The following is a 16,910-nucleotide window of genomic DNA, read 5'->3' as shown; positions in this document are numbered from 1 at the left end:
TGCTTTTCTATGTCTTCTCTATGATGACTGAACATCTTTGGGTTTAGAACTGTTGATCTGTCAAAACATCCGAATACGTCAAGTTGGCCTAATGATCACCGATGATGAAAAGCAACATTAGTTGCAGCTGATAAACATGTTTTTCTGCTCCAGCACATTCAGACACTGTTTTCTGTGCTGTGGACACGATTCAGTACAGAAAATATACTGAGATTCAATAGTTTGTTTTCTTTAGAATAAAAAGGTAAAAATGTCAAAAACGCACAAGCAGTTTGCCACCTGAGTGAATGATACTGCTCTGCAGGGATCTCTTGCAGGCAAAGAGGACATTTTTGAGTTATTACTCTTTGTTAAAAAGAAGTTCATAAAATCAACCTTTTTCCACTTTTGTTCAACAATCTTCTGGAATCTCAATCACTGCTGTCAGGATTTAGGAAAAGGGTATTTGCATTAGGTACAAGCAATATAAATATGACTATGAAAATCACCTCATGCAGATGGCATATAGCACGTCCCCTCTGGTTTAAGAAAGGCAGAAGTGACAACATTAAAAGTCACTACAAGATCAAATGACCCAGGAGTGGAAAACACATAAGTCCTCTGAGGGGACAACACCTTCACACAAGAATCTCCTCCCTCTGAGGATTTTCTGTGATTGCAAACTGCAGACTGACTCTTAGGAACACGCACCTACAGAACATCTGTATGAAGCCGCGATGTTTGACCTCAGGATTTGATTTAACCCTACATGTGATTCCCACTTGCAGACCGAGCTCCGGCTCCTGGTTGTGACACACTGTTTGCACTGTGCTCGCTCTATGTTTGTAGTCCCTTTCAATTTTCCTCCTTGCCTGAATAATGAGAAAACACACCAGTGAGACTTCCCACTCCACTTTAAAAAAAAAAAGAAAGAAAGGAAAAAAGGCAGACTGTAGCTCTTTTCTTCAGCCAGAGAAATCATCAAAGCATGAGTTACATTATTCAGCCTTGCCGAGTCTGCATGACAACACAGCTGACAAACAAGAGGTCTTTTCAAACCAGACGGTCACTACAGTGGGACACAGTTATTTCAAACCACTTGTGAATGGAACTCCCACCAATAAGTGAGATGTCCTGATGATGAGAAATGCAGTGAAAGCACCAGGCCAAACTGCCAGACGCAGACGCACACATAATCATGCATACACTGTGCAGCTCAATTTGCAGTGCAACACACAGCAAGTATCAACCAACACAATTATTTGACTTCTTTGCAGCACTTCTTGTCTGCTCCTTTTATAAGTCTGAGGCAGCTCTACTGGATTATCTCATTAGCTTCTCTCTGCTGCATCACGGTGTCTGTCGATGCACCAGTTCACACCTGATTATGTGTGTTTTTCCTGGCTAGCAATACAATGATGCCACAGAAAACGAATGGTGGAACACCAGTGCGTCTGCCAGATGAACACACACACGCACACACACTTCTTGGTTACAATGTGGCGTCAGTGCAACCACACTCTGCTGCCAAATCTAAATCTAATATCCTCCGTTCACCTCACATTGCCCAGGCCTGGCCTCAGCCCCAATGGAAATTACACATCACTGTAACTCTGTCTGTAAGTCTGTAGCTTGTCTGTGTGTCTGCATGTCTGTCCGTCAATATGTCTGTCTGGCTCGTTTTAGATGTGTCTGTCCAAGCGACTGTTCATATCTCTTGGCGGTACCTCTCTGGCTGTCTGGTTGTGAATGTACCCGCCTGTCTGGATGTCTGCTATGTGCTTGTTTCCTGTTTATTTGTCTCCCTCGGTCTGCCGGCAGATCTGTCAGACTGGATACATACACTGCAGTCCTCTGCATTTCTACCTGTCTGCCTGCATGTGTTAGTCTGCCTGCTTGTCTGAATGCTATGCCTCAGTCATAAAGTGGAGCGTCTGCAGTGGATCTAGCAGGCAGCAGCATTAGGCCAGAGCTGGTAATAATAGTTCTCTCTGGGCTGCTCAGAAGGCAGACAGACACAACATACCATTCCAGCGTTTCCTGTCTATGCTGACAGGCAAACTATTTAACCCTCTATGGTGATCCCTCAGAGCATGTACACTGCCCAGGCAGGCCTATAGGGCTAAATCTCAAAGTGTTCACATAAAACCAACCCTATGGCAGAAAACTACTAGAAAAAGCCAAGCAGGAAAGTTAAAGTAAAAAGATTTTTTTTTTTCCCATAGCAGAAAGAGAAATACTACAAATATGGGACACACTGCAAAAGCTTAACTAGTCTGAACAATGCCAGTGCTGTATATGACAAATACTTGGCCCCAACTGTTGGGCACTACAGTATAATCATGTACTATCAATGACTCCTGTGCGAGCTTAACTACAGGCTAACATTAAGTATGATATAACCGCTATTAACCAGGATGTGCTTGAGAGACACTGCAGATAGAGACAACAGAAAGAGATCAGAAATACTGGGAAGTACAGTAAGGTCGCCATGAAGTTTCTGTTAGAAAGCATTAATATAATGGAAGTCCCTACAGAGGGATCGTAGGAATACTATAAAGAATAACACAGATGAAGGAAACGCCTGGAAGCGTATTCTTAGAGCAGCGGAGTTAGTTGAGCGTTTGGATGGATATTGAGCCTGATTTGTTGCCGTTCTGTTGTCACACTGGAGAGTGCACATAAAACGGATTAGGCACTAAAGTCTCTCGGTATGTTTTTAAGGTCAGGAGAAACGCAAGTAATGTTACTCACATATCTCCATTCCCTGTGGCTGGGAAGCGGTGCAGTTGCAGGAGCAGGTGACATTGGAGTTGCCGGGGCCGCCTGGGGCCGTTAGGTTTTGCATGGGGCTGGGCAGACCGGGACACCGCTCCGGGGAGAGAGCCGCCGCCACCGTCAGGGCCCCCAGACGGGAAAAAAACACAAAAACTTCCAGGCAGTGGCACCAGAGTTCGCCAGTACGAGTAACTCCCGACAGTTTCGCACTTATTTCCCACGATTTTTCTCACGCCATATTCCTCTCGGGGCGGCAAGGCAAGTGAACTAGCAAGAGATCCGGGGACGAGCCATTGCCCCGTGTCTAACGCATTGTACAGATTTTTCTGCTCCTTCCCCGCCGCTGAAAGCAGCTGTCCTTCCTCTTCTAGAGCAGAGCAGACACAGCGGGCTCAGGCCCCGCCCTCACACTGACAGGCTGCCGCTCCAGCCAATCACAGGGCTCTAAAGGAGGGCCAGACAGGAGGGGGAAAGAGCTGCTGCCTTCAGGAGCAGACAGAAATTTCACCATTCTTACTTCAATCAGCCAAATTATAACAAAACCCCATGTATGTGATTCCATCAGCTCTCTGTAGAGTACTAACAGGGAAGTCTGGATTCACAACGGCACAAGAGTTCAAACGTGTTGAAGCGTTTTGAACAACAAATGATCCGACTGAACCAGACAGTGTGATAAAACAGGTTGTAGGCCTTTGGTGCAAATTTGAATTCCATAATTTCAAATACTCAGCTTGTGATACATAGGCTACTATTTCGTTTGTATCAGGACCCGACAGAGATCAAAAGCAAATATTTTGTTTCTATTATATGTTAATTGTTTGTTTTAGCATAATAATCAGTTTTTCTTGCTAGTGGCCTAAGTGACAAAGCCAAATAACATGTTGCAGTCAAATACTTTTTCATGCAGAGGCCCCTGTTTCAATCATGCTTGGTGTGATGCTGTCTGGTGTCAGTAGGCTAATTAATATTCATGAACCTCTTGCATGTATTAGATGCAAAATGCATTAATTGGTTATTGTGCTGGCAGAATATTACTATATAGTGTGTTTTGCCTGTTTGGTACCTTATTGTTAAATCTGGGGTCTGTGCTTCGAGCACCAAAAATTCATTTTTCATGAATTTTGGAAGCACCATCAGATCATCAGTGACATGCCTGGTTTGTTATCTTAGCGTTACCCTGCAGAATAAATCATGGGACTTCATTTCTAAAGCAAAAAAGTTGACTAAACCGAGACAACTCACTGCACATGACTGTCGCTCGCTCATTTTTCCCCAAAAGCCCCTGAATGTGCGCTGACACACATATTCGCCGGTGGGAAGCAGAGCTGTGTGCGGGGGGGGGGGGGGGGGGCTGAAGGCAGCGACGGAGAGGGGTGATACAGGGGATATAGCTTAGGTTTGTGTGCGCCTGTGTGTCTGGCCTGCAAGGGGTGGTGTACACGGGCTCGGAGAGTGGGGGGCGACTTCACTCAGAAAGCTAGCAGAGGGCCTGGTTGACAATATGGGAGTGTGCGGGCGGGGTGGGGGTGGAGGGGGGCGGTAATCGGTCTGGTATGGGGAGCTCGGCGGCCGCAGCCAATATAGACGTTTCTTTGAATTGGCTAACCTTGAGGTAACCCCCCCCCCCCCCAACACACACACACCCCTGAATCTACAGCCTCACACAGTGCAAATCTCGCACCCAACACACACACTGGGCCGTCGGCAATCTATAAATACATGAGGCTGTTCAAATCTGAGAGAGGCCCTGAATGTCACTCTATCATCAGGTTCCCAAACTATGGTCTAGGGACCTTCAGAGGTCAGTGACGAGTGTCCAGGTGGTCTTCCAAGAAAAGTACATCACTGTAAGTAGGCTATGGTTGCAAAAAAAACTATCAAGACCGGGAGACCTAATTTTCATTCCGAAAACACCAGTAGCCAAAGAGAACCAAATGAAATGGACCTCGAAGGAAAATAAGTAAATGGGAAAAGCAAAGACCTCCAACAGACGTAATGCACTAAATTATATATCCAATCATGCAAAAATATTTTTCCTGACGGCTTCCACTGAATTCCAAACGGGAACTGACACTTTGGAAAGGCGATAAAAAAAATAGCCGCAATTTACAAACGCCTGGGAGCTGTCATCATTTCACTGACGCTGACGTCCGGGCGGCTAATGCAGCAATATCAGCCCAGACACTGATGGGGGTTTCTCTGTCTCGATGCGAGGTCACTCTCCTGTCCTTACACATAGTCCGCGCACGCACACGCACACGCACAAAGTTTTTACGCAACCCAACATCCACGCACACTCCAGACCACCTCAGACATACATCGATTCTCACTCTTGCGGCAAACCTCTGTCCAATCACCCCCCCCCCCCACCACCACCACCACCACCACCACAGACACAAGCGCAGAGTCTGTCTGGATCATCAATTTAGTCCCCCGGGGAGCATGCAGGGTGACACCACTAACAGGCCAGACCAGACTAGACAGCCAACAGACAGATAAATACTAGGCACGGCTGAATACCAAATGCACTCTAGTCTACCAGCTCCCCTACCATCCCCCCTGGCTGCAGTCTACACACACACACACACACACACACACACACACACACACACACACACACACACACACACACACACACACACACACTGCACCAGAGTCCAATTTGCAAACCCGCACCCGCGAAGCTCGGTGCCGGAACCGACCTCTTACCCACAATTATCTCTAAATCACTCCCCAAAGTAAATTGTGTGGCGAGGTTGTCACAATTAAAAAAAAATTATAGCGGCTAATTAGGCTTGATAAAAATTAGATGTTTAAAAAACCTTTATTTTCATCTCTTTTATTTTGCTGCCCACCTGCATTTAGGTCATTTTTACTTTGTATAAAGCCTTTTTTTTTTTTTTTTTTTGGCCGGCTTCATACCATTTGTCTGTCGATACCGGGCTCAGCCTTTTGTGTCTGCTTCACCGTGAAACTGAGGAACACAGCTCTAAGTCTGCAGGTTTACCGCGCTCGACGTGTGTGTGATGGGTCTGTATCAGAGGGAGTGCGTGATGGAGCTCTGCCGGCTCCAAACGGCTCCAGGTTGGCAGAAGTTTGACGGTGTCGCTGTTGTCTTGTGACCATCTGAGTCAAAGCGCGACATGTTCTCGACTCCTGTGTGATCTAAAAATATTATTTTGAATTTAAATTCAGACGGGAAAGGAAACACCACCACCATGTGTCTGTAGATAACCAACACTACTCCGGGTTCATTTGAAGAGTCACAATGTGTGTGTGTGTGTGTGTGTGTGTGTGTGTGTGTGTGTGTGTGTGTGTGTGTCGTACATTTGAAGATAAAGACGTGGTTTCCAGCCGCCGTCTGCACCACTCACCATCTCATACACAGCAGAGGGATGACTGAATGGATGAAAAAAAAGAAACCTAGGTATTTTCTTATCAGCCACATCTGCTTGAAATTTCAGTTGAAATGTGTGTGATGGGACCATGAACACATCAGTGATGTGATCAGGCTGAGACGGAGAGAAGCAGCGCAGTAAAAGGCCTCAGTGAAATACAGCCCCATCCTCTCCCTCTTTGAAAAAAACACGATGACACCCAGGGCAACTTCCCCAGCTAAACGTGTGTGGTGCTGAATTACAGACTACTTCATAGCGCCATCTTGTGGCTCAGATAGGAAAAGCTCTATTTGATTCCTCCTCACAAACATGGACTGGAAAAACTGTTCTAGTTCTCTGGTGTCTGCCTCAGCTCTCCTCCAGTCTCTTCTCTGTCGCTTCATAACATCTAAATTACATCTTCTATCCGGCATCGCTAAATGCCTACACTTCCTCCTGTGGGTGTAGCCTCTGGGACTTGTGTGATGGAAATAGCAACTTGCAGATGACAATGAGCCTTTTTGACTCTATATAACTTTTTCAGTCAGACCAATATCTCTGTGTGGGGTCGTTATCACTGAATGCCACTCCAAAAGTCAGAACAGAGGATGGACATGTCTCCGTCTGCATACCAAGGATTCATGAATTAACCGCAGAGCTGACAGAGCTGGAGAGTGAGAGAGAGAGAGAGAGAGAGAGAGAGAGAGAGTGTTTGCTTCAGCATCGACTGTTCTCTCTTCTTCTCTTCAGACGCAGAGAGCTAAGTAACAGAGAGGCCACTCCAGACAGACAGATTGCAGAAGAGAGAGCTGCACTCAATAAAAACGCCTTGTCTTCCTGCAGTGCCGTGTCATATCCTGTCCACACAGGTGCACCAGCTGTCTGATTTCCCACTCCTGTCATTTCTACACACACACACACACACACACACACACACACACACACACACACACACACACACACACACACACACCTCACTTCCACCCCTGTCATTTCAAAACCAACCCTCCCTACTTATCTTACTGCTGCAGGCACCACTGCACTGACACCACAGTGGTTACTGAAAAGTTGTGTATATGTTGGAGACAGATAAAAAGGAAAAGAGAGAGGAGGATGATAGACAGAAAGATAGAAGATCGTGTGTATATCTGTTTGGGTCTGAGTGTAAGAAAGACAAGATCAGGAAAGACAGACAGAACCTGTCATGGAGGACACCTGATTGAATGAATGAAGAGAAGAGAAGAAGAGAAGAGAAGAGAAGAGAAGAGAAGAGAAGAGAAGAGAAGAGAAGAGGGGAGAAGAAAAGAGAAGAGAAGAGGGGAGAAGAGAAGAGAAGAGAAGAGGGGAGGAGAGAAGAGAAGAGGAGAGAAGAGAAGAGGGGAGGAGAGAAGAGAAGAGAAGAGTAGAGGGGAGGAGAGAAGAGGGGAGAAGAAAAGAGGGGAGAAGAGAAGAGAAGAGGGGAGAAGGAGAAAAAGACTAGAGAGGAAGAAAAAGGAGAGAGGAGTAAAATGGAAGAAATAGGAGAGACAAGAGAGAGAGGAGAAAAGAAGAGCACATGAAGAGAAGAGAAGAGAAGGGAAGGGGAGAGAAGGGAAAAAGAGAAGGAGAAGAAACAGTGAAAGCAAAAGCCAGTGAGACTGAGAGGACAGAGAAACACAGACAGAGAGAAAGAGTAGATAATCAGCAGGTATTGAGCTCTTTTCACCCCTGCGGTAGGGCCCTGCTGAGCATTGTAATGGGCTGTCTGCCCAGCTGGGCCGATGAGCTCATGTCTGGCTTTAACGCCAATCTCCTGAACTGGCACATGGCTCGACAGGGTGAGCACAGACGCAGCGCCGCAATGCTGCCACTCCACCAGAGGAAGGGCAAAGAACAGTTGACAGAGGGGAAGAAAGACGAGGAAAAGAAAAAAGGAAAGAGACGGAGGGAGCCGGAGAGGGTGAAGGTGTGTTTGTGCGTGTGGGTGTGTGAGTCCCCATCAGCCACTTCCGTCACAACACTGATAAGAGCCCCGACCCAGACAGCGATAATCACACAGCCAGCGAGACAGACAGCAGCTATAAATGTGTGTGTGTGTCTATGTCTGTGTGTGTGAGAGTAAAACTGAGGGAACAAGAGATAGAAAGAGGGAGTGTGTGTGTGTGTGTGTGTGTGTGTGTGTGTGTGTGTGTGTGTTGTTTTATGCAGTCATAAACAGCAGTGATTACAGAGTGTGGATGGTGCAGGTTACAGCCTCCTGCTGTTAAGAGTCCATACATATAGTTACCAGCACACACACACACATACACACATGAATACACCTAAAAACACTTTCTGCTCAAAGATGAAATCAAAAGATGAGTATTTACAGTATATGTAGCATACATATATATATACATACCTATGCAAGCACACACACATACATCGTTCCCTGATCCCCACAGATTTAAAATGTAAGAAAACAAGACATACATTCGGGTCATATGCTGTCACATGCTAATATGTAAATATTACAGGAAGGTTTCCCACTGCACTGTAGCTGCACTGTAGCTGCACTGTAGCTGCACTATTGTCCTTCACTTGTGCGTCGCTTTGGATAAAAGCATCTGCCAAATGAGTAAATGTAAATGTAATGTAATGTACTCAAAGAGTAAATATTCAGTATTGGACAACTGTGTTTCTGTGGTTTGCTTTTTTTTTTTTTTACTTTCTTTTTGCTTTAAAGTGGATGGGGACATTATTGTTAATATTACAATACAGAGCCTTGACCTCAACATCATCGCTCAATCTGATGGCTGTTCTGACTGCAGGCATTTCAGAGCAACCATTATGTATCGCTCTCTTGTTCACAGGTTTGCTGCTCAGACAGCGCGTATGGGCACTGTGTAAACCATGGTCTGAGTTGAATTCGATCTGCATCTAAAACAAAGAGGCACATAAAACACAGAGGAAGAATGGTAGTGACTGACTAAACAGTGATGTAATCCATGAATTATAATCCAGTTGGAAAGGGCATTTCAGGGCAGCTTTAACTGATACAACTTTACTGACTCAAATACAAACAATGAGAATTGGCCTGGATTTTTGGTGGTGATATGTTCTGTCAGTCGGTCTGTCACATTGGACCAGAAAGAAAAAAATACATGAATAACACTTGTTACAGTAATTACTGTGAAAGTTTGTACAGACGTTTATGGCGCCCAGAGGCTCATCCCTGACTTCTCTTCTATTGTCACAGGTTCACATTGTGGTTTTTAAGTGTCAACAACTATTGATTGGATTCCCATGAAATTCAGTACAGACAGAAGTTCCCCACAACATGAATTGTCATAACTTTGGCGACTCCCCGACTTTAATGGCATTTACCAAAAATTTGGTCAAATTGACTTTCCCATCTTCCCCAGCTGCTAACCAGCAAATGTTAGCATACTGGCACGCTAAATTAAGACTGTGTGCATGCTAAACCTTATACCTACTAAAAATCATCAGTTTAGTTTAACTGTATTAACAATTTTTGGACTTGGTAGCCAAGTTCAACAGTTAAAAATATAAAAATGTTGATTTTCTCTTTTTATTTATCACACTGTGTCGTGACTCATTTGTAGATGTGACTGCTGCTATATACAGTGAACAGTATGTCGAGTTGGCTATTCTCTGTAACGTGTGAATAATTACGCTGGTTAAGCGACTCAGTTTGAAGCCCCAAAAATACAATATTTAAAGGAAAAAGCTTTATTACAACTAAGGTCTTCCTTTAATAGTTATGAACATCACTAAGCCTATTTCAGTTATGGTAACATTGTTCTCATCTGATCTGGGAGCATGGCTACAACAGAGAGTGAGAAACGTGAGCAGTCACATGATCACAGGTTATAAACAAGCCAACAGTTTAGTCACACTATTTAAATACTATATTTTGAGGTAAAACAAAGTAATAATCCCTCGTTGTGATGGGTGTTTACTACATCACAACGATCATAACTGCTCATGTTTCTTGCCTTCTCATGTCAAAAACTACAAAATCAGACCCTATGTGACCCCATGGGATGAATTGGAATTATCCTTTACGTTTTTTGTTTGCAAGATAATGATTATCTGGCATTTTTGATACACTGGTCTTCAAAATTCAACCAAACCCTGTGACGCAATCAGCTTCTTTCCTGTTCGCTTGATTCATACTAATTGCTTCAAAACCACGGTGTGATCAGAAGTTTAGGAAAGGAGCTGAAATGCACTTTGTTACACAATCACCATGTCACTTGACTTTTTCCTGCAGACACAACCAACAGTCTTATTAATATTTTGTTGTCTGTCTACATGTTTATCATCCGTCACATGTTCATCAGTCACGTCTGCGATCCTCTTCCTCTTACTCATGTGCCTCTGCCCATTTCCTCCCTCTCTTACCCATGACCCACCCCCTCCCACACACACACACACACACACACACACACAGTATATAGTTATGATGTCCATTATCACATCTCTCTACTGTAATTTAAAAAAAGATTTTTATTTTCATCTTTTCGCTGCTCAAAACACTTTACAGAGTGTAACTTTGTGGGTAATACACAGGGGTTTATTTTCTAGCAACCAAACACTTCAGTGACACCCAAAAACACAACAATTAGCTGCCATCACACTTCATGCCACTGGATTTATGAAAACACTGCCTGATTAATTTTGCAGATATGGGGATGTTTTGTAGAGACTAATTTAACTTTAATTATAAGAATAATTAGAATCAGCACTGTTCCCATTTATTTTCTTCTTTTCTTTTTGTTAGGTGGGATAGAGTATAGGGAAATTCTTCCACTACTGTTGATGAATTTATAATTTGCAAATAAATATTAAGTGTAATCAATGCCCAGGTAGTCTGTTTATCATTTCTATGTCAGAAAATCTGTAGAGGCATCAGTTTCATATATCATCTCTTACATACATCTGAGAATGTTACAACATAAGCTACTGACTGTGAGGACAGCAGGTTTGGAACAGATGGACGCTCATATGAACAAGTTGCAGCAATCCAAACACTCCAAGCACTCCTCCTCTCTGCTTTCCTGGCCATGCCACACAAAATGCTATAGCTCCCATATTGAGGAATATAATGAAAACATTACATTAGGCGAGAGATGCTGTGCTCAGAGCAAGGGCTGACAGATGGATGGTAGTGGGAACATGTTGTAGCACCGCAGACCTGCTACCACCCTGGCAAAACTTAGCGACATGCAGGTTAGCATGCCCAACAAGCTAATGCTGCCTACACTAACACAGATGATTCCAGCGGACACCTGCCTGCACTGGTTGGATTTTACACCCATATGTTATTACCACATAGCTTTGTTAGCTCCCAGGTTGACACACTCCCACCGTACGACTCCTACACAGCATGGCCCATGACAGCTTCCTCCAGCCCCGACAGCCTGCCTTGCCGTCATTCTATATCTCTGTGGCAAGACCAGGAAGTTAACAGTTTGTACCACACCAGTGAGCATGCCTCATCACAGCTTGCAGTGCTTGTGGAGCCCCTCCAGCTTCTTTACAGTAGGAGCAAGCAGCACTATAGGGAGTCAACAGATCACCCCACAACAGCTTGTAACCACAGCGTTCACTGCTGAGGTGCTAAACCAAAGGCAAGGCTACATAACAACATTAGCACTGCATCCAGTCAGCAGTGGTATCTCATTCATGGTGGACAACATGTCAGGCAGGGTGGAATCAGCAGCAAAATAGTGCATATTTGATCAGTATCTCCATATGTGAGGAATACTGACAGATGCTGCCATCTTGGGCCATAACCTAAAGAATATGTAATGTCTGATTCACAGCAGAAATGTGTTCTAATGCAGAAGCCCTTATTGCCTAAGTGCTTTAAACGTGATTGGGAATGAAAGAGAAATAAACTACCTCTAAATATCTCCATCTTTGGTTCAAAAAGCTCTTGTGCTGCTTCTTCTTTGCAGGTGCTCAGACTGAAAACACTACTGCATTAAAACAACCCAAGGAGCTGCAATTGCTGGGCATATTGCCACAGGTACTGATGAAAACATGAAATGCAATACTGGACGACCAGTTTTAGTAATAAATCACTCAGTATGGATGTTATCCGACACCGTAGCATTGCACATTTTTTATGCTATGCAACCTATGCAACAGGACAGAAATGTATTTTGCACATGTTAGATTTGTCAACACACTGCAGCAAAAGTTGAGCTTGATTACACTTTCTTGCCAGACAAGCCAGCTTTTCTCTTTCTCTGTTGACTCAGTGCGAATGTAAGTCGGAACTCTCAGGTCAGTATCCAAAGTAATTACATTCATACTGGATACTCGTGATTTACACCCAATGCAAAGATTCATTGCCAGTGCAGTAAGCACTGTCCCTTACACTGCATCGAGGTGGAAAGTAAGGCTGTGAAGAAGGAGAGGAGTGATATGTAGGATGTGTTGTCTGACCAGAGAGGAAGTCTTAAGTGTTTACAGCTGTTCTAAAAGACACATTCAAAGGTGTGGTGAAAAGTTGGCTGTCATAGGCAGGGAGACACAGTATTGTCTAAATACTGGGATAAAGCGCACATTGTCAGGCAGTCTTCATCGTGTTGTTCACATTGAAAGTGGCAGAAATATTTATGTAAAGAATTTTTACTTCCATACAGCTGGCCAATCATGGTGTACCATGGATGTGAATGTCAGGTTGTCAGTTTCAAAGAGTTACAGAAACTTTTGGACGTACCTCCCTTTCCCCAATTCTGACATCAGAGAGGGGGGGGGGGGTGTTTGTGATCTTTTTACTTTCTCTCTGCTGGGCTGAATTCTCCCTTGCAAAAGAGGTCTGATCTCATTGGGATTACCTAATTACACAAAGGATATATGTAATTATTGCCATGGCTTGATTAAGAGACATGACAGACTACACGTTGGACCCTGATCAATGTGAAATGATATAAAACATCATTCATTTTTCACTTCAGCATGTTTTGTGCACAAAAAAATGCTCATTTTAATTCTTGAAGCCTTATATCTTACAGTCTGAACAGTGTAGCCAGTACTGTGATGTCTTTTTTTTTATTGGTTATATGTTGAGATAAAATCAGTTCCTGCTAGTGACACACTTTTTTTCATGCATAAATCATGTTTAACTGATGTGTTTCTGCAGATATAGCACACACAAAAGGATCTGAAGCAGATAGTGGCACCATCCAGATGGGCAGCAAAACACAGAGATGCAAATATTTAGCAGTGGTTTAGAAAATGGCTTGAGCAAAGTACTCTGATTTTGTGTGTTTGTGTATGTGTGTGTGAGTGTGTGAGGGGGCCAGGTATTACTCATTTGTGGGAACTTAGGGTAAAGGTAGCTCAAGGTTAAGGTTAAGGTTAGGGTTAGGCAAGTAGTAGTTATGATTAAGGTGTAAGAGTAAGTCTCCAGGAAATTAATATAATTTAATTTCATGTCATGTGAAGAGGTGCAGTGGTTAGCGCTGCCAGAAGGTTCTGGGTTCGAACTCCAGGCCTGGGGCCTTTCTGTGTGGAGTTTGCATGTCCTCCCCGTATCTGCGTGGGTTCCTTCCTTGCTCCCACCGGAAAGGCACTGGAAAGGCACACACCTGTCTATATAAGGTCCCATAGTTGACAGTGCATGTCAGAGCACAAACCAAGCCATGAAGTTCAAGGAATTGTCTGTGGACCTCCGAGACAGGATTGTATGGAGGCACAGATCTGGGGAAGGGTACAGAAACATTTCTGCAGTATTGAAGGTCCCAATGAGCACAGTGACCTCCATCATCTGTAAATGGAAGAAGTTTGGAACCACCAGGACTCTTCCCAGAGCTGGCCGCCCGGCCAATCTGAGCGATTGGGGCAGAAGGGCCTTAGTCAGGGAGGTGACCAAGAACCCTATGGTCACTCTGACAGTGCTCCAGCGTTGCTCTGTGGAGAGAAGAGGAGGACCTTCCAGAAGGACAACCATTTCTGCAGCACTCCACCAATCAGGCCTGTATGGTAGAGTGGCCAGATGGAAGCCAATCCTCAGTAAAAGACACATGACAGCCTGCCTGGAGTTTGCCAAAAGGCACCTGAAGGACTCTCAGACCATGAGAAACAAAATTCTCTGGTCTGATGAAACAAAGATTGAACTCTTTGGCCTGAATGCCAGGCGTCATGTCCGGAGGAAACCAGGCACCGCCCATCACCTGGCCAATACCATCCCTACAGTGAGGCATGGTGGTGGCAGCATCAAGGCTGTGGGGATGTTTTTCGGCAGCAGGGACTGGGAGACTAGTCAGGGTCGAGTGAAAGATGAATGCAGCAATGTACAGAGACATCCTTGATGATAACCTGCTCCAGAGCGCTCTGGACCTTGGACTGGTGCGAAGGTTCATCTTCCAACAGGACAACGATCCCAAGCACACAGCCAAGATAACAAAGGAGTGGCTTCGGGACAACTCTGTGAATGCCCTTGAGTGGCCCATCCAGAGCCCAGACTTGAACCTGATTGAACATCTCTGGAGAGATCTGAAAATGTCTGTGCACCGACGCTCCCCATCCAACCTGATGGAGCCTGAGAGGTTCTGCAAAGAAGAATGGGAGAAACTGCCCAAACATAGGTGTGCCAAGCTTGTAGCATCATACTCGAAAAGACTTGAGGCTGTTATTGCTGCCAAAGGTGCTTCAACAAAGTATTGAGTAAAGGCTGTGAATAGTTATGTACGTGTTATATTTTTGTTTTTTGTTTTTTAATATATTTGCAAAAGTTTAAAACAAACTTTTTTCACTTTGCCATTATGGGGTATTTAGAATTTTGAGGTAAAAAATGAATTTAACCCATTTTGGAATAAAGCTGTAACATAACGAAATGTGGAAAAGCGTGAAGCACTGTGAATACTTTCTGGATGCACTGTATGTAAGAGGCGAGACTTTTATGCTATGCCAATGGGTGTGTGTGTGTGTGTGTGTGTGTGTGTGTGTGTGTGTGTGTGTGTGTGCACTTGTTGTCTACCCAGTGACACCCTACGAGGGGCAGCCTCCTCATAGAGTGACTGGTTTTCTGGCCAGATCTGGTCTGTTCATTTTATTTTCTGTCTGCTTTCACTACCACCCAATCTCTGCCATTCACTATTTTAAAAGCAGCTTGTGAAGTTCTGCTCTCTGTGAATTCCATGCTTCACATTTCACATTTTACATGGTATTTGTTTTCACTGAGATGCATGCCTCATTTGAGCTTTTTTTTAATTTAGCTTATTTCCAGACTGTATGAGGTTTTAGGGGGGCAGACTCTAAACTTTTGCAGATGCATTAAATAAAACTGAGAACCAAATCATGGCCAAAATGTGGAAATCAAAAAAAATCAATTAATAAAAATTCTTATACTATAAATGAGCACTTAGGGGACAATGGATAATAAGTAAAGGACATACAGTGAATATGTCTGCATAGTCTGGTCTTAATGATTGTGTTTTAATCTGGACATGTGGCTGGTGAACAAGTACAAATCCTCTTTTAATTAAGCAATAACAGAGTGTCAAACTGACTTATTGTGGCACTGCTGTGATGACCTCTGGCACCCAGCTGCTGTCTGAAGGTTCATTCTGACCTTGTGTAAAGTATAGCACTTTTTGAAGCGCTAACAGTCTTCTTTTGATTTTGGCATGTTAGGGAGCCGTCTTGGTTTGTTTGAGCAAAGTATGTGTCAAACATGAATGAGAAGCGCCATTAATGCATGCAAAGTGAATGGGAAAATATGAATGAACAAGAACAGATGCAAAATTCTTCTTGATGGTTCAAATTGTTCAAATCTGTTTCCTCTTCTTGGTAGATGAAACAATCAGTGCGAAAAGACCATCCTGGCAAAGTCAAACTTGAAAAAACAATTTCAGTAATCAGTCGTGACAGAATTGTTTTTGATTCTTCCAAGCATTATTTTCCTCCTCCTCTCTCTCTATCATCTCTTCATTTTTCTTTCTCTGAGCTGGGAAGTTCACCTCAGCCCCACAAAAGCCCCTAATCCCTCCACATCACATGGAAAAGAACCTTGCAGGCTCACACACTGGTGAAGTAAAGTCAGGCTTACAGATAGACACACTCTCTCACACACAGAGACTCCAAACATGAGCACTGAGTGGCCACATTAATTACATGAGCAGTGGGGGGGTGTGGGGGTTCCATGTCGACTGTGAGCCCTGAGATATTTAATAAATCTGTCACCGCCAGGACTCCCTGCCTTAACCTACAGCTAATGACACACTCAAAAACACACACACACACACACACACACACAGTGGAAGTCAGTTCACAAGGCTTTGCCATTGGCAGCTGAACTGGAAGCCAGAGTGTCAGAAAACCTCCGTCCATCTTTTCAGTCCCTAACCCTCGATGGTGTAGTTCCACCCAGTTACTGCACTATACAGCCCTTTCGTGACTCTGGAAATACATTTCAGCCAAAAACAGGACTGTCCTCCTCCTAGGGGCCTTGCTCTGACCATGCTGATAGAAAAGTTAAATGGGCATTATTGTTTTGTTTGTGCTATATTTACTTAAATTAATAGCTCAGAGAGAAAGTTAGTTTCTTTAGCAGTTAGTGATGACTTCTCTCTCCCCCTCCCTCTCTCCTGCTCTGTCTGCTTGGTGTGTTGTATGTTTACTTTAATAATAATGATACATGGAATGAAAGTAGTTTCTTTTGGTGTAACGGAGGCACCCATACATGGTCCAGTCATGTACCAGGTTTATACCCAGTTTATTTGAGAAAAAGTCTCTAAATTTTTACACCCTCCTAGTAAAACCTGTTTGTGCCAGAAA

At 44.0% G+C, this 16,910-nt stretch overlaps 1 protein-coding gene across 5 annotated transcripts in view; it reads right to left on the bottom strand.

Moving 5' to 3' along the window:
• LOC139612752 (low-density lipoprotein receptor class A domain-containing protein 4-like) overlaps positions 1 to 16,910 on the bottom strand; it is a 229,446-nt gene that overhangs the window by 39,977 nt on the left and 172,559 nt on the right. Inside the window, exon 1 of one of the 5 annotated variants that reach the window (XM_071468692.1) lies at positions 2,734 to 3,173. The exons of 3 other annotated variants lie outside the window; for them this stretch is intronic. In XM_071468692.1, the coding sequence (XP_071324793.1) occupies positions 2,734 to 2,827 (94 nt within the window). In that variant the 5' untranslated portion in view covers positions 2,828 to 3,173. Of the gene's footprint in view, positions 1 to 2,733; positions 3,174 to 16,910 lie in introns of those variants that run through there. One more of the 5 variants, XM_071468691.1, reaches the window with a different exon arrangement.

This window comes from Trachinotus anak, unplaced genomic scaffold, assembly GCF_046630095.1.
Source record: "Trachinotus anak isolate AG129_WGS33_773 ecotype Australia unplaced genomic scaffold, CSIRO_AGI_Tana_v1 ptg000032l, whole genome shotgun sequence".
Classification (NCBI taxonomy): Eukaryota; Metazoa; Chordata; class Actinopteri; order Carangiformes; family Carangidae; genus Trachinotus; species Trachinotus anak.
Note: the sequence above shows the minus strand (reverse complement) of the source record. Positions and strands in the feature narration are given on the sequence as shown.